Source organism: Aquarana catesbeiana, linkage group LG02, assembly GCF_042186555.1.
Source record: "Aquarana catesbeiana isolate 2022-GZ linkage group LG02, ASM4218655v1, whole genome shotgun sequence".
Classification (NCBI taxonomy): domain Eukaryota; kingdom Metazoa; phylum Chordata; class Amphibia; order Anura; family Ranidae; genus Aquarana; species Aquarana catesbeiana.
The window spans coordinates 467,231,243-467,257,910 of NC_133325.1; the positions used below are offsets into that span (position 1 = coordinate 467,231,243).

Consider the following 26,668-nt stretch of genomic DNA (forward strand, 5'->3'; position numbering starts at 1 on the left):
TTGCCAGTGTCCAATCACCTGAGGGTAGCAGCATATAATTCATGTTCTGATACTGTCCTGATGTGTGTTTTTTTTGTTTTTTTTTTTTGTTTTTTTTTGCAAGGTCCACTTAATTTTCTAATCATTTTGTCTTTAGTGGAATTCATTCTTAATTTACCATTTTGTTTGTCTAGGTTGAGTTTAGCATTTGTGAAGCCAAAAGAACTGGTCAACAGAGTGCAGCCTCTATTAAGGTTCTAGGACGAAATTCCAACAGCAAAAGGTTTTATGGTTATGTGGCCACTCTTAAAGATAACTTTGGTTTTATTGAAACTGCCAATCATGATAAAGAAATCTTCTTTCACTACAGGTAAGTAGGTTTGAGTCAGGGTGTTTTTTTTTTTTTTTTTTTTTTTTGTTTTTGTTTTTTTGTGGTAGTGATGAATTTCCCAATTGTATAACATGTTTCTGATGGTCTACCTTCAACTCAAAGATGGTTTGCTAAAGTTACAGCTTCACTTATTTTTTTTTTCTTCTATGATGCAGCTCCTGGTTCTTTAGGTGTCAAAGGCCATGACTTCTTGGCTTTATGCACAAGTCGACCCACCTTTGATACCAAGTCTTATCCACCTGCTTTCGCTCCCCATCCAAATCGCTAACCAATAAGGAGCGATGTCCAGTAAATTCCACTTTATTCCATTTAAGATGGGAATTGCTGTTACCTTTTGAACACTGACTGGATTGCCTCTGTTGCAGCCCATTCATAGAATGCTTTTTTGTTGTAGAGCAGTTTTGAGTGGTACCGTAGTAAAAGTGCCATCAGTTTAAAGTGCCAAAATAGTAGGTCCTGGTTGGTGATCATTACCTAATCCCCCCCTAAATGTTACTTTGAGCTTGTAATGATTTGAAAGTTTGGTTTAAACTTCTGCAGAGAGTTGGGAGCAACGAATATTGCTAACCGAGTGAGCTTGGCATCTTTATTCAACCTTAACTATGAAACTATGACTTGTTTTAGTTTAAACAATGAAGTTGTAGTAAAATTTAACAAATAAAACAGTTCACACTTGTTTTTCTGCCCCGGTTAAGCTACAAAGGCAGGCCATTGGGGATGAATATATGCCTCGACAGCAATGCATTGCTTTGCAACAAGGAAACATTTTTTTACCCCCTGCTGTGTTCGGAGGGCGATCTCCCCACCGGACATAACCTTATCAAGTGAATGGGGCCTCCATGCATCCCTGAACCTAATGATAGGTTAACGGCTGTGGCGCTGTATTCCCATTCCAAATCTCAGTTTAGCTGTCAAAAAGAAAAGCAGGCCAGTTTTGCCTTCTGAATGCCTGTGAGCCGTGCTACACCACTCATAGTGTGTGTGTTTTTTTTTTTTTTTTCTCCCCTCTATCCATAAAGCGAGTATTCTGGAGATGTAGATAAGCTGGACCTTGGAGATATGGTGGAGTACTGCTTATCCAAAAACAAGGGGAACAAGGTCAGTGCTGAAAGGGTCACGAAGGTTCATCAAGGTAAGGATTTAAAACAAAGTATCTTGTTCTGTATGTGTGTTTTTTTTTTTTTTTTTTTTTTTTTTTTTTTTTGTTTTTTTTTTTTTGTTTTTTTTTTTTGGTATGTGCATCTTGGCAACAGTAAGGGTCATGTCAGAAAGGCAGTTTATTTGCGCACATCCTCTTAAATGTTTTTTTTAACCATTTCAGTCCTGCAGCCATTTTTTTTTTTTTTTTTTTTACATGTTTATAAAAATGTATTTCAGGCCTGAAAACGAAATTTAAAACTGAGTTCCACCCAAAAGTGAAACCTCCGTTTCCCATCCACCCCTCCTCCCTTCACTGCCACATTTGGCACTTTTCTTTTTCATACATCATGGGACACAGAGTCAGGCTAATATTCATTACCTGCTGGGTTATACTTCATCATTAGGTGAATGGACACTGGTAGACCAAAGGTCTTCAGACAGGACGTGATCCCCTATATGACCCCTCCCATACAGGAAGCACTTCAGTTGTTTTTTTTTTTTTTTACCAGTGTCTGCAAGGTGGATGGCACGGGTTGTTTGCGTTCTTTGAGCTCCAGGTCTCTAGTCCCACAAATGGTCCCAAAAATGACTCGAGGGACTGACCGATCAGATCCATTTGACACAGGCTTTTATGCTAAGATAAATGGTACCCGAACCTCGCAAAGAAGACTTAAGAACCTGCGACATCTTGTTGGCTTGGAACAGAGGAAGAAAGGCCCTGGATTATCCAATGTGCTTATCTCAGGCATGCTTAAGCCTAAACTGGTGGTTGCAGGATCAGAACCTGAGAAAGGGAAAATCCTTCCTCTCGGTAACCTTGGAGAGTACTGACAACCGATGCCAGTCTCTCAGCCTGGGGAGTGACCATAGATGGGCTCACAGCTCAGGGGAAATGGTCAGGGACAGAACAGACACTGCCCATCAACGTCCTAGAATTTCGGGCAGTACGTCTGGCCCTACAGTTCTGGACGGTGGAGCTTTAGGACTGTCCCATCAGCGTTCACTCTAACAATGCCATGGCAGTGGCCTATATAAACCACCTAGGCAGCACCAGGAATCGTTCAGCTCTGAAGGAGGTGAACTACATACTAGCCTGGGCAGAGGGACATGTGGCAATTATATCAGTAGTCCATATCCCAGGAGTAGAGAACTGGAAGGCAGATTTTCTCAGCCGCCAGCATATCTGCCCGAGGGAATGGTCCCTACGCCCAGAGGTGTTCCAGGAAACTTGCCAACATTGGGATGGCCAGAGGTCGACCTACTGGCATCCAGGTTCAACAAGAAGCTACAGCAGTTTGTGTTTCGAACAAGAGATCCTGTGGCAAATGAAGCAGATGCTCTGATAGTTCCATGGAGCCTGTACTCCCTGGTTTTATGCTTTCCCTCCGATCCCTCTCCTTCCACATTTGTTGGGCAGGATTTGGAAAGAGGGGGTTCCAGTCATCCTGGTGGCACCAACCTGGCCCAGAAGCCCCTGGTTCCCGGAGATTGTGAGACTGACAATAGATGGGCCATGGACGCTTCCACGTCGCCCCAATCTACTGTCTCAAGGTCCTATATTCCACCCCAATTTACAGTCTCTAAATTTGACGGCATGGCTATTGAAGCCAGGGTGTTAAAGGACCGTGGCATCTCGGGACCCAGTGGTGTCTACTCTAGTGAATGCTAGAAAAGCTGTCACTAGGATGATTTTATCATAAGGTCTGGAAGACTTTTATTGCTTGGTGTAAAGCCAGAAAATGGCATCCTCAGAAATGTTATTGGGAGAATTCTCTTTTCTACAGTTAGCTGTGGAAATCAGGTTGGCTTTGAGTACAATCAGAGGTCAAGTTTCGTCCCTATCCGTATTCTTCCAAAGGCCTTTAGCCTCCCATTCACTGATCCAAACCTTTATGCAAGGGGCAACTCGCTTGCTTCCCCCCCCATTAGATCACCTATGTGTCCTTGGGACCTGAACTTGTTGCTGTCTGTGTTACAGAAACAACTATTTGAACCTATTAAGGAAATTCCATTAGACTTACTGTCACGCAAGCTAGCCTTCCTGATGGCTATCACCTCGGCTAGAAGGGTTTCAGAATTGGCGGCCCTTTCACGCAGGGAACCGTACTTGGTCCTTCACCACGATAGGTGTGTTATGACCCCTGTTCCATCCTTTTTGCCAAAAGTGGTGTCGGCCTTTCATTTAAATCAGGACATTATTTTGCCTTTTTTTATTTTTTTCCCCTCTCAGCCTTGTTCGGTGGAAGAGAGGCGACTGCATTCTTTGGACGTTGTCTGGGCAGTTAAGGTTTATCTGTCTAGATCTGCGGAGATCCGAGGATCAGACTCTTGGTAAAACCACAAAAAAAAATAAAATAAAATGACCCAAGAAGGGGCAGGCAGCTTCCATCGCCAATTGGGTCCGTCAATTGGTCATTCAGGCCTATGGTCTGAAACTTAAAGCTCCTCCCTTTAGAGTATGAGCTCATTCTAAGGGGTACAGTATAAGTTCTGATGGCTATTTTGTTTGGCAGGGTGTCTCCCTCCCTTCAAGGCTATTGCTCTGGGCGTCCCAGCAGGTAATGAATATTAGCCTAACTCTGTTCCATGATGTATGAAAAAATAGGATTTTTACATCATACTTGCCTGTAAAGTCTTTTTCTTTGAGTACATCATGGGACACAGCGATCCCTCTCCCGCTCCTCTTTTTTTTGAGGATTCAGTGCTTGCTACAAAACTAAAGTACTTCGTGTATGGGAGGGGTTATATAGGGGATCACTTCCTGTCTGAAGACCTTTGGTCTACCAGTGTCCATTCACCTAATGATGCAGTATAACCCAGCAGGTAATGAATGTTAGCCTTACCGTCCCATGAGGTACTCAAAGATTTCTTTCTCGAACATCACGGGACACAGAGCTTCAGTAATTACTGATGGGTTATATAGGTATCACTGGTGATTGGACACTGGCACACCCTATCAGGAAGTTCAACCCCCTATATAATACCTCCCCCTTGCAGGGATACCTCAGTTTTTACGCCAGTGTCTTGGGTGTTGGACGTGTAAAGATGTCCTGTGCTGAGCTCCAAAGGGAATATCCTAAGATCCTATACTGGGGCAAGCCAGGCGAACCGGATCCATTCAAAGTGTCTTTTCATGGCCGAATTGAATGGTACCCGGGCCTCGTGTCCGAAGAAACGAGGTTTTACCCGTAATGCTTCTCTTTTTAGAGAGCTGGACCCCGCAGATCAGAAAATAGCTTTAAACTTCCTAATTTCTGGCGAAGTGCTTTACGGTCCCAGAACTGTTGGATCCCCCTATTCGTAGGGGGCCCCAGTGTCTGACGGTTTTTTCAAACTGAGCCCACCGTGAGAGGTGAAGATTGGGTCTGTGTAAACAGCACCCTGCAGCTGGATAAGGTAAGAGGAGATTCCACGGAATTTTTGAGTTCTAGTGGCTTTTCTCCTTTAAGGTAAATGCATGCTATGCCTATTGTGACCACCGGGGGCTACCAAGAGCACAAACCTGCACATGCTGACTGTCTGTCTCAGTGTTTTTTCATCGCTGTTTATGTCCCAGCGTCTCAAGCCGGCTGCAAGGTAAGATGGAAGGGGGGATTTCTCATGTTTGAATGTTCCCCCCCAGGCTAGAGAGGGGCCACAGGGGTCTAGAAAGTGGTTATACCACCCGGGCTCTGCGGCCTAATGGCCACCATCTCTGAAGATAGCCGTTCAGGCAGATCTTGTTACCAGCCTCCCCCCCCCCCCCCATCCCCAGCCTTTCTCCAGAAGCATGACAGGAGAGTCGGCCAGCGCGGGAAGCGCTCGTTTTTTTCAAAACTCGAGGGGGGGGGGTAGAGGAGGGGGCGGGACGTCGGCACACGTGCTTAGACTCCCACTCAGGCCAGCTGCAGGCTATTAAAGGCACTCTGTACAGGTGCACACAGCCTTCTGAGAGACACAGAGCTGACGGTCGCATGTAAGGTGGGACACAGGCATTCTCCTAGGCAGCATTTACTGAAGTAACACCAGACTGAGCATTGGGTAGCAAGGCTTTTAGCCAGACTACATCGCTCAGCGGGCAGTGTTCATTTGTATACCTCACACCTTGTTGCTTTGCACTATGGGTAGAAGAGGTTCAAGCACCCCAGGAACCAGAGACACTAGGGGATCTCGTTCAGGTTCTGAGGGCCCCCTGTCGGCAGCATCCTCCCCCCCTAAAGATGGGCCAGGGACGGCTAGCCAGGGAGAGCCATCGGAGTCAGGGGCTACACCTGCTTTTGGCACTTCAGCCCCTGTATATATTACACAAGAGGTTTTTTCCTCAACCATTAATGGTCTAGAGGAAAGATTAATGGCCGTGATTACGTCTTCACTCAGTGGAAGAAAACGCACTAGGCTTTCCTCTGTTCCCCAAGACCCTCAGACAGAGGAGCTCTGGGATAAAGGAGATGAATCCCTTTCAGAGGATCGGGATGGGACGGATGATTCCTCTTCGGAGGAATCAGGTGGAGAGGGACTCTCTGCGACTTCCCAAGAGGAGAAAGTCTTAGTGCAGATCCTTACTGGATTGGTCCGCTCCACATTTAAGTTGCCCATACCTGAAACTGCTAAAGAATCCTCTTCTGCTTTGGGGTCACTGAAACCTTTCCAAGCAGCACATGCTTTGCCTGTTCATACTTTACTTGAAAAGCTCATTTATTCTGAGTGGGATCACCCAGACAAACGTTTTTTTCCGGCGAGAAAGTTTTCAACACTTTATCCGATGGAAGAAAAGTTTATTAAAATGTGGGGAATACCGGCTATTGATGCCGCCATTTCCTCCGTAAATAATAGCCTGACTTGTCCTGTAGACAATGCTCAGATGCTCTGGGATCCTGTAGATAAAAGGATGGAATCCCTATTGAAGGATGTTTTCTCCTTAGCAGGATCAGTGGCCCAACCTGCAGTAGCAGCGATTGGAGTCTGTCAATACTTAAGAGACCATGTTAAGCAGGTCATCAAAGTATTACCTGAACAGCAGGCCCAGGGGTTTGCTAACCTTCCAGCGGCCTTATGCTTTGTGGTTGAAGCCATTAGAGATTCTATCGTGCAAACCTCCCGTCTTTCACTGGGGTTGGTGCATATACGTAGAATCCTATGGTTGAAAAATTGGTCAGCCGAAGCACCATGTAAGAAGCTACTTGCTGGGTTTCCATTTCGTGGTGCAAGGTTGTTTGGAGAGGACTTGGATAACTATATCAAGAGAATCTCTTGTGGGAAAAGCACTCTCTTACCTGTCAAGAAGAAGAGTAAGCGTCCCTCTTTCAAACGGACTCTTTACCCAGCGCCGGGGGCTTCAGCCTCCAGGCAGTCTCGACGGCCGCCTCCATCGGGGTCCAGAGACAAGAGTCAACCCCAGGGACCAAAGAAGTCCTGGGGAAAGAAGCCTACTAGGCAAAACACTAAGACCTCTGCATGAAGGGGCGCCCCCGCTCACTCGAGTGGGGGGAAGACTGCGACAGTTCTCAGAGCTCTGGCAGGAGGACTTCCAGGACAGATGGGTAATCTCCACGGTAACCTTAGGGTACAAGCTGGAGTTTCAGGAATTCCCCTCTCCTCGGTTCCTCAGATCAAGTGTTCCCAGAGACCCAGAGAAAAAGCAGTCGCTCCTTCTAGCGTTAGAGCGACTTTTGTCGCAGGAGGTCATTATGATAGTTCCCGCAAAGGACCAGGGATTGGGCTTTTATTCCAACCTTTTTACGGTCCAAAAGCCAAATGGGGATGTCAGGCCCATTTCAGACTTAAGGGATCTGAACCGATTCCTAAGGATTCAATCCTTCCGCATGGAATCAATTCGAACAGTAGTTCCCACCCTGCAGGGAGGAGAATTTCTGGCATCAATAGACATCAGAGATGCATATCTGCATGTGCCCATTTTTCCTGCTCATCAGAAGTTTCTGCGCTTCGAGGTAGGAGGGCGCCATTTCCAGTTTGTGGCTCTGCCTTTCGGGATAGCCACTGCACCTTGAGTGTTCACAAAGATCTTGGCTCCTCCTCTGGCCAGATTAAGGGCTCAGGGTATAGCTGTCATAGCATACCTAGACGACCTGCTCTTGATAGACCGGTCGGTAGCCTCTTTGAATGGAAACTTGAGGACCACAGTCAGGTATCTAGAACACCTGGGTTGGATCCTCAACTTAGAAAAGTCTTTCCTAAAACCAGTAAGAAGACTGGAGTATTTAGGTCTGATTATAGATACAGGCCAGGAGAAAATATTTCTACCCCAGGCAAAGATCACTGCTTTGAGAGAGCTGATTCTGACAGTAAGGACCAAGAAGGGTCCCTCAGTCCGCCTTTGTATGAGGCTACTAGGGAAGATGGTGTCTTCATTCGAAGCAGTTCCCTATGCTCAGTTTCACTCAAGAATGCTGCAACACAATTAACTAGACCAACGGTGCTTACACAGCTGGTAAACTCAATGTCTAGGAAAGGGCAGATATCATCTATATATGAATCACTAATAATGCAGATATCCAAGACTATGTCACTAAAATGCAGGACAAGTTGGGGGGAGGATATAGGTCACATTACAGATGAGGAATGGTCTGCTATAATGGAGACTGTGCCTAAAGTGTCTCTTTCCTCTTCCCAAAAACTCACGCAACTATTCATTATACACCGAACCTACCGTACCCCCTATAAATTATATAAATGGAACAGAAGAGATGAACCATTTTGCCCCCGTTGTAAGATAGATAATGGCACCCTTATACACATGCTCTGGAAGTGCCCAAAATTACAAAGATACTGGTCTGAAATAATCAGCTCTATAAATAAAATATGGAATCTTACATTTGTGGTTGACCCCAAGCTGTGTCTGTTGGGATGGTTGGACGAAGAACTATATACACCACATACGTATATAGCAATCACCAGAATGTTGTTTATTGCTAGAAAACTTATAGCTAAGAAATGGCTTTCGGTGACACCACCGACACACGCAGAATGGGTGAATACCATAAATGAAACTCTATTGAGGGAAAAGCTGACATACCAACACAGGGGTAGCCCAGCAAAATTTGAACGTATATGGGATCCTTGGTTGGAGGTACCTGGTTTAGCCCCCTTCCAATTGGTCCAAAATAAAATACTAGGTGGCAGAACGCAGACGCCTACCCCCCTTGTTTGAGGAGGGAGGCTGTCTACATTGAATGGATACAGGATGCTATGATGTCATAGGGACTCAGAATATAGATCAAACTGTCAATAATTTTGATGAGAAGTTGTCTTACTCTGCGGTGACGAGTTATAAGGTTTTAATTATATATTAGTTAAAAGAAGAAAGCAGACACTATCCCCCCCCCCCCCCCCCCATTGTTTAGGGGGGAGAGGTACCTCTACACCGACCGATTGTCCGTTGAAGGACCGGGAGCGGAGTAGGGGTACAAAGTACTAAAAGGACACACTTACTAATTATAGAAAATACGAGGTAAAGCTGAAGTTGGTATAGATATGTAAAGATTTTTTTTCATAGATTGATTGTAAGCCTATATATACCATAAAATTGCAGGAAACATAAGCTGATTGACTGTATATTTGGATAATAATATGTCCTTGGCAACGTAATTTGATGTATGTTTTTGTTTTTGTTTTAAGGAAGAGTTTTTTCTCTTCTTATGTTTTAAAAATCAATAAAAAGAATCTGATTTAAAAAAAAAGAATGCTGCAACACAGTATTCTGTCGACCTGGAACAGGAAAGTTCAGGCATTAGACTTTCCGATGCACCTGTCGCATGCGGTGCGTCAGAGCCTCAATTGGTGGCTCATACCTGAAAACCTGCAGAACGGGAAATCCTTTCTACCGGTTACCTGGACGGTGGTAACAGATGCCAGTCTGTCAGGTTGGGGAGCAGTTCTGGAACAGGCTGCGGTCCAAGGGGTATGGTCCAAGACAGAGAGGACCTTACCCATCAACATTCTGGAGATCCGGGCGATACATCTAGCTCTAAAGGCCTGGACTATAAGGCTACAGGGTTGTCCGGTCAGGATCCAGTCCGACAATGCCACAGCAGTGGCTTATGTCAATCATCAGGGAGGCACCCGGAGCCGAGCTGCTCAAAAAGAGGTGAACCAGATCTTAGTCTGGGCAGAGATGCATGTGCCATGCATATCGGCAGTTTTCATCCCGGGAATAGAGAATTGGCAGGCGGACTATCTAAGTCGCCAGCAGTTACTTCCAGGGGAATGGTCTCTGCATCCCGACGTCTTTTGGGCCATATGCCAAAGATGGGGGGTTCCAGATGTAGATCTCTTTGCATCCCGATTCAACAAAAAGACAGACAGATTTGGTGCAAGGACAAAAGATCCTCTTGCATGCGGGACGGATGCGTTGGTGATTCCGTGGCATCGGTTCTCACTGATTTACGCATTCCCGCCTATTCTGCTACTGCCACGACTCCTTCGCAGGATCAGGCAGGAAAGGAAGTCGGTACTTCTGGTGGCCCCTGCTTGGCCCAGAAGGACTTGGTATGCAGAAATAGTAAGGATGACAGTAGGTTCCCCGTGGACACTACCGGTACGCCCAGACCTGTTATCTCAAGGTCCAGTGTTCCATCCTGCCTTACAAACTCTAAATTGGACGGTTTGGCTATTGAGACCCACGTTCTGAAGAGTCGTGGGCTGTCAGGTCCTGTCATATCTACCTTGATTAATGCAAGGAAGCCAGCTTCCAGTATGATTTATCATAGAGTCTGGAAAGCTTATATAACCTGGTGTGAATCCAGAGGTTGGCATCCCAGGAAATATGTCATAGGTAGAATCCTTGATTTTCTACAATTAGGATTAGAGATGAAGCTGGCCTTGAGTACCATCAAGGGACAGGTCTCTGCTTTATCAGTATTATTTCAGCGGCCACTTGTTTCGCATTCTTTGGTCCGAAACTTTATGCAGGGGGTGATGCGTCTTAATCCTCCGGTTAAAGCGCCCCTAAACCCCTGGGACTTGAACTTGGTCCTGGCTGTGTTACAGAAACAGCCTTTTGAACCAATAAGTCAGATTCCTTTGGTCTTGTTGACAAGGAAATTAATTTTTCTGGTGGCCATCTCTTCTGCTAGAAGAGTATCAGAATTAGCAGCTCTTTCCTGTAAGGAGCCTTATTTGATTATACACAAGGATAGAGTGGTACTACGCCCTCATCCTAGTTTTTTACCGAAGGTGGTTTCTGATTTTCATTTAAACCAAGACATTGTTCTACCTTCCTTTTTTCCAGATCCCTGTTCTTCGGAAGAGAGATCTCTCTATTCGTTGGATGTAGTAAGAGCAGTTAAGGCCTATCTAAGGGCAACTGCTCAGATCCGCAGGACGGATGTTTTGTTTGTGCTGCCAGAGGGTCCCAATAGAGGACAGGCAGCGTCAAAAGCTACCATTTCTAAATGGATTCGACAGTTGATCATTCAAGCTTACGGTTTGAAACAGAAGATTCCTCCGTTTCAGATCAGGGCACATTCCACAAGGGCTATTGGTGCTTCTTGGGCAGTGCATCACCAGGCCTCTATGGCTCAAATCTGCAAGGCCGCAACCTGGTCTTCAGTTCATACAGTCACCAGATTCTATCAGGTGGATGTGAGAAGGCATGAGGATATCGCCTTTGGGCGTAGTGTGCTGCAGGCAGCGGTACAGGGTCCTCAGGTCTGATTGCACCCTACTTGGTCGTGGTTCCCCCCCCCCCCCCTCAGGTAGCATTGCTCTGGGACATCCCATCAGTAATTACTGAGGCTCTGTGTCCCGTGATGTTCGAGAAAGAAAATAGGATTTTTTTAAAACAGCTTACCTGTAAAATCCTTTTCTTTCGAAGGACATCACGGGACACAGAGGTCCCGCCCCTCTTTTAATACACTATATTGCTTGGCTACAAAACTGAGGTATCCCTGCAAGGGGGAGGGATTATATAGGGGGTTGAACTTCCTGATAGGGTGTGCCAGTGTCCAATCACCAGTGATACCTATATAACCCATCAGTAATTACTGAGGCTCTGTGTCCTGTGATGTCCTTCGAAAGAAAAGGATTTTACAGGTAAGCTGTTTTAAAAAATCCTATTTTTACAGGTAAGGCTGACTTAAAAATCCTATTTTTTGGCTGTGTGTGTCTGTCGGATACCCATCAAAAAAGGTACCCGCTTGCACTTCAGAGTAAGGTCGCCGCACAACGATGCGGCGATCTACAAACTTTCTGCCCCCACGCTGCCTTCTGGGAGACTCACTGATCCCAGAAGACAGCGGGACCATTCAGAAAACATTTTTAGGTTTTATATATACTTCTATACTGCAGCAGCAACAAATGCCAACGACTATAGCAAATACCAAGCTACCAACTCGCTAATCACTGGCATTAGTTATTTTGCAGCGTTAAGGGATCACTGCTAGAAAGTAACATGGCCCAAACTAAAGTAGCAATTTAAACTTCTTTTTTTTTATTTTTTTTATTTCTTCTAACCATGTTATACTCATGCATTCTATACTGTTTCCCTTTTTTTGGACCTCAAGTTAATGGCTCCAGTGATGAAGTGAATCCTACAGTGTACTGGGGAAAAGTTGTGCGGCCCCTGAGGAGCGTAGACCCTACACAAACTGAGTACCAGGGAATGATTGAGCTTCTAGAAGAAGGTATGTGTTTTTTTTTTTTTTTTTTTTTTTTTTTTTAATGCACAACTATTTTGATGTAGGACTTGTGCAAACGAATGTTAAAATTGAAAGTTTGTTTAGAAAAAAAATGGATTTGTATTCTCAAAACCATATCACAGCAGAACTAAACTGTATCTGAGCACCACAAACTGAAAAGCAAACAGTCCATCCGTGTGTCCATGCTTTATTTTGCTGAGAAACCACATTGAAAACGCCCCTCCATCAGCCAACTTTAGTAAGGGCAGATGATTCATGTAGCATCTACTTCCTGGAATACATCTGCCATTGGCACAGACATCTGGGCAGGAGGGTTTGCTTAGTTGAGAATCTCCTCTCTTGTCCAGAAGAAAGCAAATCAAATGCTGTGAAGACTTCTGGGGTTTATGACATTTCCTTGGCCTAGGCCAGGGAACCAGGAAATAACTGAAGAAATGTTTAAAAAAAGCTTAAAACAAGTAAATGATATACTGTCCTATCTACTTTCTAATGCTAGCAGCATTAGGTTTACAAATAATGTCCTGCTTTAAACTGTAGTTAATAAAGACCCAAGATCTTGTTTAGAGATGCACGTTCATAACAAAGACAAAGACTTTGTTTTTATGGCTTTTGTTCCTCCATCTTTGACATACTGGTATGCTATGAAACCTCCCAGTGTTGTTTTTTTTCTTTCCTTTCCTGTATAATTGGGAACATTTTTCTTTCTTGTATGATTGGAATTTTTTCCTAATAAACAGATAATGTTAAATGAAGCCCCACCATTATAACTAAATTTTAGTGAGACCTTCAGGTAGTGACACTTGTGTCCCAAAATGCTTTTAAAACATTTTGAGGTTACGTGACAGTGGGCAGGGTGAGGTTGTCCTTGCCCTTTTTATTTGGTTTGAGAAATACTAAAATGACCTTAACCACTTGCTTACTGGGCACTTCAACCCCCCTCCTGCCCAGACCAATTTTGAGCTTTCAGCACTGTCGCACTTTGAATGACAATTGCGCGGTCATACAACACTGTACCCAAATGAAATTTTTATCATTTTTTTCCCACAAATAGAGCTTTCTTTTGGTGGTATTTGATCACATCTGGGATTTTTATTTTTTGCTAAACAAACAAAAAAAGATGGACATTTTTGAAAAAAAAAAAATCATGTTTAATAGTTTGTTATAAAATTTTGCAAACAGGTAATTTTTCTCCTTCATTGATATGCGCTGATGAGGCAGCACTGGTGGGCACTGATAGGCTGCACTGATGGGCACGGATGGGCACAGTTAAGGTGGCACTGATGGGCACAGTTAAGGTGGCACTGATGGGCACAGTTAAGGCGGCACTGATGGGCACAGTTAAGGCGGCACTGATGGGCACAGTTAAGGCGGCACTGATGGGCACAGTTAAGGCGGCACTGATGGGCACAGTTAAGGCGGCACTGATGGGCACAGTTAAGGCGGCACTGATGGGCACAGTTAAGGCGGCACTGATGGGCACAGTTAAGGCGGCACTGATGGGGACAGATAAGGTGGCACGGATGGGTGGGCACTGATGGGCACTTATGGGCACTGGTAGGTGACACTGATGGGCACTGGTAGGTGACACTGATGGGCACTGGTAGGTGACACTGATGGGCACTGATGGGTGGCACTGAGGGCACTGATGGGTGGAACTGAGGGCACTGATGGGTGGAACTGAGGGCACTGATGGGTAACACTGTGGGCACTGATGGGTAGCACTGTGGGCACTGATGGGTGGCGCTGATTGTTGGCACTGTGGGCACTGATGGGTGACGCTGGTGGGCACTGGTAGGCAGCACTGCTGCCTATTGCCTTGTGTTAGAAGATCGCCGTGATCGGGACTGATGTCCCGATCACGGCCGCCGGTGATCGGGTTTTTTTTTTCCTCCTCGCGCTGTCAGCGCGAGGAGGAAAAATAGCCGATTACCGGCTCTGTTTACATCACATGATCAGCTGTCATTGGCTGACAGCTGATCATGTGGTAAGGGGTCGGGACCAACCCCTTACTCTGATCTGTGATCAGGCGAGTCTCATAGACTCGCTGATCACCGAGCGCGCCGCGCGCGCCCTGCAGGGGGCGCGCAGGCCGCTCATGCACGGGACGACGTCAATAGACGTCGTCCCGGCAATTTAGATCCGCGCTGTTGCCGTCATTTGGCAATGGCCCGGATCTGAAGCTGTTAAACATCTTAATGTCTTCCTGACCAAAACTGGGCATTTTCATATTGAACATACAATGAAAAAAAGGTTTGGGCCTCTACCCTGTTTAACACCACATTAAACCCTGACCCATCTCTTGCGCTGCTGAATCATAATACCACCTTTTATAAACAAAGATTGAACAGAAAAAAAAGGTTTGGTATAGATCAAAGGTCAAGCTCAGCTCTTACAACAGGCAATCCTTGTAGGGAACAGAGCATAATTGCTTTACTAGCATCTATACCTTCCCTGCCAAATTCAGTTTTGGTAAGAATTCACATCTCTATGATGTTTTGTAGATTTTTGGTAGGAGTTGTAAAGGGTGATTGTGGAAATGTTATGGATTCCTGCAAAATTTTCAGCAAGCGCAATTCTTTCTTTCTGTGCAGTTGTCGACAAGCAGAAAATAGCTGAGGAAACTCCCAAAGAAGCTGAGGAAGCCGAAGCTGAAGCCAGCATAGATACAAGCAAGCAAGGTATTTTTGGGAGAATGTTCTCTCCATGCCTTAGTTTCCAGAATTGTATTTGCTATGGTTTTATACTTGGTGGGAAAAAAAAAATCTATATTGAAAAAATGTATTTGTTTTAAATAGTCAGGGTTTTTATTTTGTTGCCATGTTGTGCATTGTGATGTATAGATTTTTATTTTTTTTTTTTCATCTGAAGGACATAGAACCAAGGGCAATGAAATTAGTAACTGAAAAAGTGAACGGTCATACAAAAACATTGATATGCAATGCCCCTAACGGGAACACAGTAATGCATACAGCATTTGTGGCAAAAGTCCAACCTGTGTGTGATATCAGTATTACATTGTAGATCCCTGTATGTTGTGGTCGTTCAGGTGCTTATCTAATAGTTTTTTGTTTTTTTTTTTTAAATTATCGATGCTCCCTGCTGAAACCACTGCCTGTGGATAAGAAATTCCACACACATCCTAACCGCTCTTACAGTAAAGAACCCTCTACGCAGTTTGTTTAACTGCTTCTCTTCTAATTTTAATGAATGGCCGCATGTCTTTTTAAACTCCCTTGCGGAAAAGTTTCATCCCTGGGGTCATCAGTACGGTGTTTGTACATTGCAATCATATTCCCTCTCAAGCGTCTCTTCTCCAGAGAATAAGTCCCTTTTTAACTTTTGTTTCCCTTCTCTGGACTCTCTCCAGTTCCAGTACATCCTTCCTGAGGACTGGTGCCCAGAACAGGATGGCATATGCCAGGTGCGGCCAGACAAGAGTCTTGTAGAGTGGGAGAAATATATATAGTTTTATCTCTGGAGTTGATCCCCTTTTTTATGCATGCCAATATCCTGTTTGCTTTGCTTGCAGCAGCTTGGCATTGCATGCCATTGCTGAGCCTATCTAGTAGGACCCCCAGGTCCTTCTCCATCCTAGATTGCCCCAGAGGTTCTCCCCCTAGTGAGTAGATTGCTTTCATATTTTTGCCACCAAAATGCATTTTTTTTTTTTACATTATTTTTCTACATTAAACCTCATTTGCCATGTGTTTGCCCACCACATTAATTTGTTTCCACATCCTGCGGAGAAATTATTGTCCTGCTTAGCTTTGTATTGTCCGCAAATGCTGGGATTAAGCTGTTTATCCCATCCTCCAGATCGTTTACAATTAAATGGAATTGGTCCCTGGACAGAACCCTGGGGGACCCCAATTTCCACACCGGACCATTCGGAGTACCCCTACCCATTTATCACTACCCTCTGAACTCGCCCATGTAGCCAGTTTTCAATTCATGTACTCGCCCTGTGGTCCATGCCGACAGACCTTAGCTTGTACAGTAAACATTTATGGGGAACTGTATCAAATGCCTTTGCAAAATCCTGATACATCACATCTACAGGCCTTCCTTTAGCTAGATGGCAGCTCACTCCTCATAGAAGGTTATTAGATTGGTTTGGCAAGAACGATTCTTCATGGATCCATGCTGATTACTGCTAATAACTTTTTCACGAATAAAATCTTGTATATAGTCTCTTATCATCCCCTCCAAGAGCTTGCATACAATTGATGTTGGGCTAACTGGTCTGTAATTCCCAGGGATGTATCTTGGCCCTTTTTTAAATATTGATGCTACATTGGCTTTTGTCCAATCAGCTGGTACCATTCCAGTCAGACTGTTCGTAAAAATTAGGAACAATGGTCTGGCAATTACTTGACTAAGTTTCTTAACCACTTAAACCCCCCCCTCCTGCCCAGACCAATTTTTAGCTTTCAGCGTTGTCGCACTTTGAATGACAATTATGCAGTCATGCAACAAGGTACTCAAATGAAATGATCATTTTTTTCACACAAATAGAGCTTTCTTTTGGTGGTATTTAATCACCTCTTGGGTTTTTATTTTTTGCTAAACAAAGACAAATTTTTGGAAAAAAAATAGTTTGTTATAAAATTTAGCAAACAGGTAATTTTTCTCCTTCATTGATATTCGCTGATGGGCTGTACGGATGGGCGACACATAAGGCGATACTGGTAGGTGGCGCAGATGACTATAAGGAGCCTCTCCACGTTCGAGACTGATGTCCCTCTCACAGCCGCTGGTGATCGGCTTTTATTTTTTTCTCGTGAGGAGAAAAAATAGCCGATTGCTGGCTCTGTTTACATCACGTGATCAGCTGTCATTGGCTGACAGCTGATCACGTGGTAAGGGGTCGGGATCGACCCCTTACTCCGATCAGTTTAGTCTCATAGACTCGCTGATCGCAGAGCGAGCAGGGGGCGCGCAGGCCGCTCCAGCACGGGAGGACATCTATTGATGCCCTCCCGGTAAAGTAGGTACATGCTGTAGCCGTCATTCGGCTATAGCGCGGACGGGAAGAGGTTAAGGACTCTCGGGTGTAAGCCATCGGTCCAGATGACTTATTTATGTTAAGTTTTTCAAGTCTATTTCTAAGTAATTTCCCCTGAGACAAGGAGCATAGCATCTGTGGACATCCAAGATGACTATCTCCATGTTCCCATTTGCCCACCTCATACATGCTTTCTGAAGTTCTCAATGACAGACAACCACTTCCAGCTTGTTGCGCTGCCTTTTGGCCTATCCTCTGATCCCAGTGTTTACAAAGATCTTAGCATCTCTGATTGCCCTTCTCCCAACTCAAGGCCTCCGATTCATCTAGATGACCTTCTGAAGGAATAATCTCCTTTTTAGCTATCAGAAAATGTTAACAGGACAAGTCAGATACCTCAGTTTAAACAAATATGCTCTCCAGCCTTCCCTTCTGGAATACTTGGGTCTGGCCCTAGACACATCCCACACAAGTCCTTCCCCCAGAAATGTTATTTCACGAAGAGCACATACTTGCAAATTGAGATCGAAGGACATCCCACATTGAGATTCTTACTAAAATTCTAGGCCTAATGGTAGACCCGTTCAACCCCCATTTGCATCAGGCTGATTTTCATGCGATTTGACATGTCAAATCACAGCCTATTGCCGGCAACAGCACCGTCCGAATTGGTGCGATGCAGACTTTGTGGCACCAATTCCCAAAAGTAGTTCCTGCACTACTTTTGGTGACTTGGGGGCAATTTCAATAGTAATCTGTGCATGAACCCGCACATATGTCTTTCAATCGCCCCTGAACTTGCACTGAAATGTGGGTTTGAAACGCGTGAATTCAGCTGAACTCGCACGATTTCAGACTTGCTCTATGAGCAAGGGCTCAAAGCAGTTTCATTCACCCTATGCCATTGAACTCTTCCACTAGATATCTGATCTGCCAAAAATAAGGGATGCCAGATATGGACATCCTAGATTCAACAAACTACCTCTGTTTTTTGCCAGAACCAGGGATCCTCTAGCCTCACATGCCGGTTTGATAACCCCCTGGTCTCAGTACAGGCTACGCCTTCCCTTCAGTGAAAATCTTACCTAGTCTGCTCTGGAAAATGGAGCAATAACAGAAAACAGTGTTTCTAATTAAACCAAACTAGCCCAGGAGAATCTGGTATGCACGTCAGGGTTGCGTTTTGTTGTCAAACCCCTTTAATGGAGGATCACCCCAAAATGCTATACCAATAGTGACCCTGACGTGCCTCCCTCTCAGCTGGTGCTCTGCTCCTCTCTCCCCCCTTCAGCTGACCTTGGCTCCAGCATCTCCAGCTTCACACAGTCTGCTGTGACTCACTGACGCCACCTGCTGACAGGCATCGGATGACTGCTGAGTTCTTCACTTCTACACAAACGTATGTGTATATATATATATGTGTGTATGTATGTATATATATAATATATATATATATTTATATTACATATTTACACACACAAAATATATATTTATATTACATATTTACACACACAAAATATATATATTACATAGTTACACACACAAAATATATATATATTACATATTTACACACACAAAATATATATATATATTTTACATATTTACACACAATATATATATATATATATATATATATATATATATATATATATATATATATATATATATATATATATATATATATATATATATATATATATTTTGTTTTTCGCCAGCAAGAAGCATCCATTTTTTTTTTTTCCTAGGTGCACCTTGACACAGGCACATGTGAGTGCATTGTAGAGCTGCACGATTCTGGCCAAAATGAGAATCACAATTTTTTTTTTTCACTTGGAATAAAAAGATCACGATTCTCTCTCGATTCTCACGACGCAATTTTTTTTTTTTTTAGGAGAGAGATTCATAGAGTGATTGAGAGCCTCTCCTCTCAGGTGTTCCCCTCTTCTTTCAAGTGACAACCACCCTTTTCCCTCTCAAGTATCCCCCTATACTCCTTTAAGGTCCCCCTACTTATCTCATGTGTCCCCCTTTTTCCACCCTCTCTCTAGTGATCTCCCTCCCCCTGTCAGGTGCCCCCAATCCCAGGATTGTCCCCCTTGCTCTCTCTCAGGTGTCCCCCCCCCTCCCTGTCTCTTCCTGTGTCATGTGTTCCCCCTCTGTCAGGTGTCACCTCACCTGCTGCTGGATCTTGCCATACTCTGTCACCACCCAGTGTGTTGCGGCCCCGGAGGGACACACCTGGCACAGCAAGCAGAGGACCCCGAGCAGAGAGACCCCCATTCCAGTCGGGGGGGGGGTGTACGGGCCCCGCTCCTGCTCTCCGCCATGTTTCCCGCTGACATCACACGCTCAGACGCACACAGGAAGAGGTAACATCTCCTAACTACCAACACCAGGGTGCGGGGCTGTCACTCTGACGTACTTACCGACCAATCTCATTCTTTGCTGACGCCAGACGTTTCACGCTGGCTCCGCCGGCTTCCCCCCCCCTCCGAAACAGGAAACATCCCGGGGACACCATTGAACGGCGCGCGCTTTTACTGTGAGCACATTATAAAGAAATTGCTTGATGGGTCAGAATAGCATAAATCCAGAGTTGCAATCGTGGCGGGTGGAGAATCTCTATAACGATTCTCCACGATTAATTGTGCAGCTCTATTGCATTGATTTGTAAAAGAATTAACACTGCACTAGATCTGTGCTCATTATTTTTTCTTTCTTAGACTAATAGCAGAGCACCCATTGCCTCTTCCTAACAGACCAATCTCCTAGCAAGACCCTCTCTTCAATCCTGCTTCTCAGTCTCTGGCTTTAATACTTGGCTTTCAACAGCCATGCCATTAAAGGATAGAGGAGTTTGAGTCTAATTCCTACCTTTCTAAAAATAAAGAAAATCTTCTTTCAGGAAGATGACGCCAGGATGCCCAATCTTCTGCTGATGTACCTTTTTGGCTTCAGTGGTCTTGCAGAGGCTCTCTGGGATGCTGTTGACACAGTTGTTTGCCTTGTTATTGCCCACCCTTCCTATTCATTGTTTTGAGACGTCCCATGGTATATGGTACTGTTCAAATAAGATGAAAGGAATTTTTACTACTTTGAATGCCATATCTTGGAGTACAGTACTGGACACCCTCCCTTCCATAGCTTGCCTTATGCTGTATTTGCCACAAAACTGACTACTCACAGAAGTAGTGGGAGAGTGTCCTGGTTTTTCACATTCTTGTGTGGCTTTTCCGATATGCCAAAGCTCTGTTTATAACAGAGCGGTCTTTGCTCCAGTGCTTTTAAATGGTTGTGTAAACTTCACTTGAAGCTCTGTAGAAGGTTCTAAACAGGTGTGCGGGATATGGAGATATAAATTGCTTTTTACGTCAGTGTTTTCAATCTGTTTTCCAGTTAGCATGAAAGGACATCTTATCCCCTTTGGCATCGTGGGAATGGCAAATAAAGTTGATTGCCTACAGAAAGGAGAAACTGTCAAGTTCCAGCTCTGTGTACTGAGTCAGAATGGGCATACAATGGCCTGCAACATTGAGCCATTACGTAGGGGTACTGTTGAATGTGTGAAAGATCAGGTGAGTTCCACAGTTGATGGATACCTATTAGGTCAGCGATAGTGTTAATCAAATATAATTTGCAGGAGATTTCAGAAAACTCATGTTTGTGGAGCCTTTGGCCTAACACAAGGCCTCAACTTCAAGATAATAAAGTGTTACTAAACCCAAGAACCTGCATTCACTATATCTAGTCTCCCACAGTACACAGCATATTAAAATGCAATTGTTTTAGTTAATATAAACCGCTAAATACCTTTTCTCATGAGTAGTATATAGCAGTCTTGTGATTTCTATCAGTGTCTGGTTAAAGTTTGTAGGAGCAGTTTTCATTTTCCTCTGACTGTCCTATGAGGCTGCAGGACCCCTGACCCTCTGTCTGGGCAGTGCTGATTGGCCCTGTGCTGATCATATGCACCCTCCCAAGAAAAAAAATGCACACCAAACTGAGCATGTGCAGAGTGACTCCAAAGACTGTGCCTTATCAGCAGATTGGGCACACTAACTGAAGGGGAGGATCAGAGAAGACCTGATCAAACAGCCTTTTTACACAACGCAGAGGATGAACACATTAAGTTCCACAATTAGTAGAGCAAGCATGCTTTAGTGCATATACACACTGATTTTACTGTGTAAAATAAGTTGCACCTGTTTATCTGCAGTTTTCTCATATCTACATCCATTCGAAGCGCATAATTTATAAAGCTCATCTGAGCTATTAGACAAAAAGAAGAGCTTAAGTTACCCTCTCCAGAGCTCAGTAAGGAAGGCTGAGAGCTGAATTGAGGGAGGACACAGCCCCCTTCACAAAGCACACATGAACATATCTAAGGCTGTCATTCAGCTGGAGGTCCCTCCCCGTAACCATTTTTCTCTTGGAGTCAGGAAAACTTGTCAGAGGTGACTCGTGCAGATAGCAAAGGAACAAAGCAGCAGACACAACACCTAATCTTTGAGACAAGTACACACTATAGAAGCATATGCCTTGTTCATATTTCATGTCTGAGGTTTACAACCACTTTAATTTCCACATAAAGCCTGGGCTAAGAATTTAAGGTATTAAGGCATCTGAGCCTTGTTACCTGGGCCTTTACTGCCATGCCTTGTTCACATTAGGGAACTAATTTTTACTGTCAGCTATAACGGCTGTCTCTTGGTTACTGTAATGTATCAGCTGCTTAAATGTGATGGGTGAAATATGCTTTTTTAAATGGGATATGAAAATGTACACACATGGTGTAAACTTGTCTAAGTAAATTTTACCATCTTATCAAGTTGAGTCTAGCTTATTTGAAATGAGTTTGTTTTTGTTTTTTTTAGTTTGGCTTCATTAACTATGAAATTGGTGACAGCAAGAAGCTTTTCTTCCACGTAAAGGAAATCCAAGATGGAATAGAGTTGCAGGCTGGGGATGAGGTGGAATTCTCAGTTATTCTTAATCAGCGAACTGGCAAATGTAGTGGCTGTAATGTTACATTAATAAGGTAATTCACTTCTTTTTGTGGCTTTATTTTGCTTGTTAATGTTGTAACATGTTTTTCCTTCGTTCTCCATTTAAAGCAGAGCTCCAGGCAGGTATGCAAAATGCTGAGCTCTAGATTTAGAAATTACAGTATCTCACCAGTGAATACACCCCTCAAATATTTGTAAATATTTTATATCTTTTCATGTGACAACATTGAAGAAATTACACTTTGCTACAATGTAAAGTAGTAAGTGTACAGCTTGTATAACAGTGTAAATTTGCTGTCCCCTCAAAATAACACACAACCATTAATGTCTAAACTGCTGGCAACAAAAGTGAGTACACGCCTAAGTGAAAATGTCTAATTAGCCATTTTCCCTCCCCGGTGTCATGTGACTCGTTAGTGTTACAAGGTCTCATGTGTGAATGGGGAGCAGGTGTGTTTAAATTTGGTATCGCTCTCATTCTCTCAAACTGGTCACTGGAAGTTGAAAAAAGAAATTGTTGCTCTACATAAAGATGGCCTAGGCTATAAGATTGCCAAGATCCTGAAACTGAGCTGCAGCACGGTGGCCAAGACCATACAATGGTTTAACAGGACAGGTTCCACTCAGAACAGGCCTCGCCATGGTCGACCAAAGAAGTTGAGTGCACGTGCTCAGTGTTATATCCAGAGGTTGTCTTTGGGAAATAGACGTATGAGTGCTGCCAGCAGAGGTTGAAGGGATGGGGGGTCAGCCTGTCAGTGCTCAGACCATACACTGTATCAAATTGGTCTGCAAGGCTGTCATCCCAGAAGGAAGCCTCTTCTAAAGATGATGCACAAAGCCCGCAAACGGTTTGCTGAAGACAAGCAGACTAAGGACATGGATTACTGGAACCATGTCCTGTGGTCTGATGAGACGGAGATAAAAGTTTTTGGTTCAGATGGTGTCAAGTGTGTGTATCGGCAACTAGGTGAGGAATACAAAGACAAGTGTGTCTTGCCTACAGTTAAGCATGGTGGTGGGTGTGTCATGGGCTGGGGCTGCATGAGTGCTGCTGGCACTGGGGCACGACAGTTCATTAAGAGAACCATGAATGCCAACATGTACAGAAGCCGAGCATGATCCCCCTCCCTTCGGAGACTGGAGCCGCAGGGCAGAATCCCAACATAACCCCAAACACACCTAGACTACCACCGCCTTCCTAAAGAAGCTGAGGGTAAAGGTAATGGCCTGGCCAAGCATGTCTCCATACCTAAACCCTATTGAGCATCTGTGGGGCATCCTCAAACGGAAGGTGGAGGAGTGCAAGGTCTCTAACATGCACCAGCTCCGTGATGTCCTCATGGAGGAGTGGAAGAGGACTCCGGTGGCAACCTGTGAAGCTCTGGTGAACTCCATGCCCAACAGGGTTTAGGTAGTGCTGGAAAATGGTGGTCACACAAAATATTGACACTTTAAGCCCAATTTGTACATTTTCACTTAAGGGTGTACTCACTTTTGTGAGATACTGTTTTTACATACAGCTGGCAAAAGTACTGGAATGTCCCTTCTTTTGCGAACCAGTCAAGTGCTACTTAAATGCATATATTTTTTGAAGTGCATTTTCAAATTTGAAAAAACCCTACTGTTATGAGTTTACAGTTCACACAGCATACCTTTTTGAAAAAGCTGCCTTTTTATCTCTGTTTCTCAGAAGTAAGCCTTGTGGCAGGCTTCATGGATTTCTGAACAATGTCAGAGTCTGTCCTAAGGATAGGTTTTGTTTCCTCTACAAGGCAAGGGGCCCAGCTTCTATACCAGGGTTAGCCTTTTTTTTTCCCTTGGAGGAAGCCTTGGCAAAAATCTTGATCTAGGGGAACCCTTGAAATCTTCATGTCTCACGGAGCTTTGGTGTGATCAGTGAGCTGTTAATATAGCAATTTTAGAAATGGCAGTAAAATGACTCAATGTTAAAGTGATACCAAAGTCTTGTGTTTTGTTTTTTTTATTTTATATTTTTTCTGTTTGTTTTTAAACAAAAAAAGTGTTACAGTGGGGATGGAAAGTATTCAGACCCCCTTAAATTTTTCACTCTTTGTTATATTGCAGCCATTTGCTAAAATCATTTAAGTTCATTTTTTCTTCATTAATGTACACACAGCACCCCATATTGACAGAAAAACACAGAATTGTTGACTTTTTTGCAGATTTATTAAAAATGAAAAACTGAAATATCACATGGTCCTATGTATTCAGACCCTTTGCTGTGACACTCATATATTTAACTCAGGTGCTGTCCATTTCTTCTGATCATCCTTGAGATGGTTCTACACCTTCATTTGAGTCCTGCTGTGTTTGATTATACTGATTGGACTTGATTAGGAAAGCCACACACCTGTCTATATAAGACCTTACAGCTCACAGTGCATGTCAGAGTAAATGAGAATCATGAGGTCAAAGGAACTGCCTGAAGAGCTCAGACAGAATTGTGGCAAGGCACAGATCTGGCCAAGGTTACAAAAAAATTTCTGCTGCACTTAAGCTTTCTAAGAGCACAGTGGCCTCCATAATCCTTAAATGGAATACGTTTGGGACGACCAGAGCCCTTCTTAGAGCTGGCCATCCGGCCAAACTGAGCTATCGGGGGAGAAGAGCCTCGGTGAGAGAGGTAAAGAAGAACCCATAGATCACTGTGGCTGAGCTCCAGAGATGCAGTCGGGAGAAAGTTGTAGAAAGTCAGCCACCACTGCAGCCCTCCACCAGTTGGGGCTTTATGGCAGAGTGGCCTGACGGAAGCCTCTCCTCAGTGCAAGACACATGAAAGCCTGCATGGAGTTTGCTAAATAAAAAAAATCTGAAGGACTCCAAGATGGTGAGAAATAAGATTCTCTGGTCTGATGAGACCAAGATAGAACTTTTTGGCCTTAATTCTAAGTGGTATGTGTGGAGAAAAACAGGCACTGTTCATCACCTGTCCAATACAGTCCCAACAGTGAAGCTTGGTGGTGGCAGCATCATGTTGTGGGGGAGTTTTTCAGCTGCAGGGACAGGACGACTGGTTGCAATCGAGGGAAAGATGAATGCGAAAGTACAGGGATATCCTGGATGAAAACCTTCTCCAGAGTGCTCAGGACTTCCGACTGGGCCTAAGGTTTACCTTTCAACAAGACAATGACCCTAAGCACACAGCTAAAATAACGGAGTGGCTTCACACTCCGTGACTGTTCTTGAATGGTCCAGCCAGAGCCCTGACTTAAACCCAATTGAGCATCTCTGGAGAGACCTAAAAATGGCTGTCCACCAACATTTACCATCCAACCAGACAGAACTGGAGAGGATCTGCAAGGAGGAATGGCAGAGGATCCCCAAATCCAGGTGTGAAAAACTTGTTGCATCTTTCCTAAAAAGACTCATGGCTGTATTGGATCAAAAGGGTGCTTCTACTAAATACTGACCAAAGGGTATGAATACTTACACCTGTGTGATATTTCAGATTTTCTTTTTTAATCTGCAAAAATGTCAACAATTCTGTGTTTTTCTGTCAATATGAGGTGCTGTGTGTACATTCATGAGGAAAAAAATGAACTTAAATGATTTTCGCAAATGGCTGCAATATAACAAAGTGAAAAATTTAAGGGGGTCTAAATACTTTCCATCCCCACTGTACCTGCTCTGTGCAGTGGTTTTGCACAGAGCTGCCCCAATCCTCCTCTTCTGGGGTCCCTCACCAGCACTCCTGGCTCCCCCTGCCTACAGAGTGCCCTCACAGCAATCAATTCAGACATGGAGGTGCAACTCGGCCCTGCCCGCTTTCTCTCCTGATTGGCTCATTTACTTTGATTATCTCTCAGCTAATCGGAAGTGAGTCCCGGACAGCCGAGTGTCTCGTGCAACATCGTTGGATCAAGATTGGGCTCAGGTAAGTAATGGGGGGCTTCTGCACACAGAAGTGTTTTTTTTTTTTTTTTTTTTTTATCCTAATGCATAGAATGCATTAAGATAAAAAACCTTCTGTCTTTAGAACCACTTTAACCACTTGCCTTCCGGGCCAATTCTGACACTTCTCTCATATGTATGTTTTGTGTTTTTTTTTTTTTTTTTGCCAGAAAATTTAGAACCCCTAAACATATATATTTTTTTTTCTTAGAGCCCCTAGAGAAGAAAATGGCGATCGATGCAATTTTTTGTCACACAATTTGCGAATCCAGTTTTTAAAACAATTTTTTTGGGGAAAAAGACACCTTTTAACAAATTTATTTAAAAAACAAAGCACAATATATAACCCAATTTTTTTGTAAAAGATGTTACACAGTAAATACCCAACATGTCATGCTTTAAAATTGTGCACGCTTGTGGAATGGCGCTGCTTCTAAAAGTGATCCAGCACCATTCCATACCGTTGTTATGGCATATTGCTGCCGGTATTCCACGGTCAACCAAAGACTTCTATTGTTTACCGCCTACTTGGCAAGTGGTTAAAATGACGGAGGGACGGTGCGGCTCTAGTTCTGGGTAGACATCATATGTCGGCGAA

At 44.0% G+C, this 26,668-nt stretch overlaps 1 protein-coding gene across 1 annotated transcript in view; it reads left to right on the forward strand.

Annotated features, from left to right (window-relative positions):
- The window catches only part of CSDE1 (cold shock domain containing E1), a gene marked incomplete in the record, with an annotated part of 124,070 nt that overhangs the window by 88,429 nt on the left and 8,973 nt on the right, over positions 1 to 26,668 (forward strand). Inside the window, 6 exon segments of the mRNA XM_073615695.1 lie at positions 174 to 349; positions 1,390 to 1,502; positions 12,010 to 12,129; positions 14,736 to 14,822; positions 20,546 to 20,724; positions 22,024 to 22,187. Coding sequence (XP_073471796.1) covers positions 174 to 349; positions 1,390 to 1,502; positions 12,010 to 12,129; positions 14,736 to 14,822; positions 20,546 to 20,724; positions 22,024 to 22,187 — 839 coding nt within the window.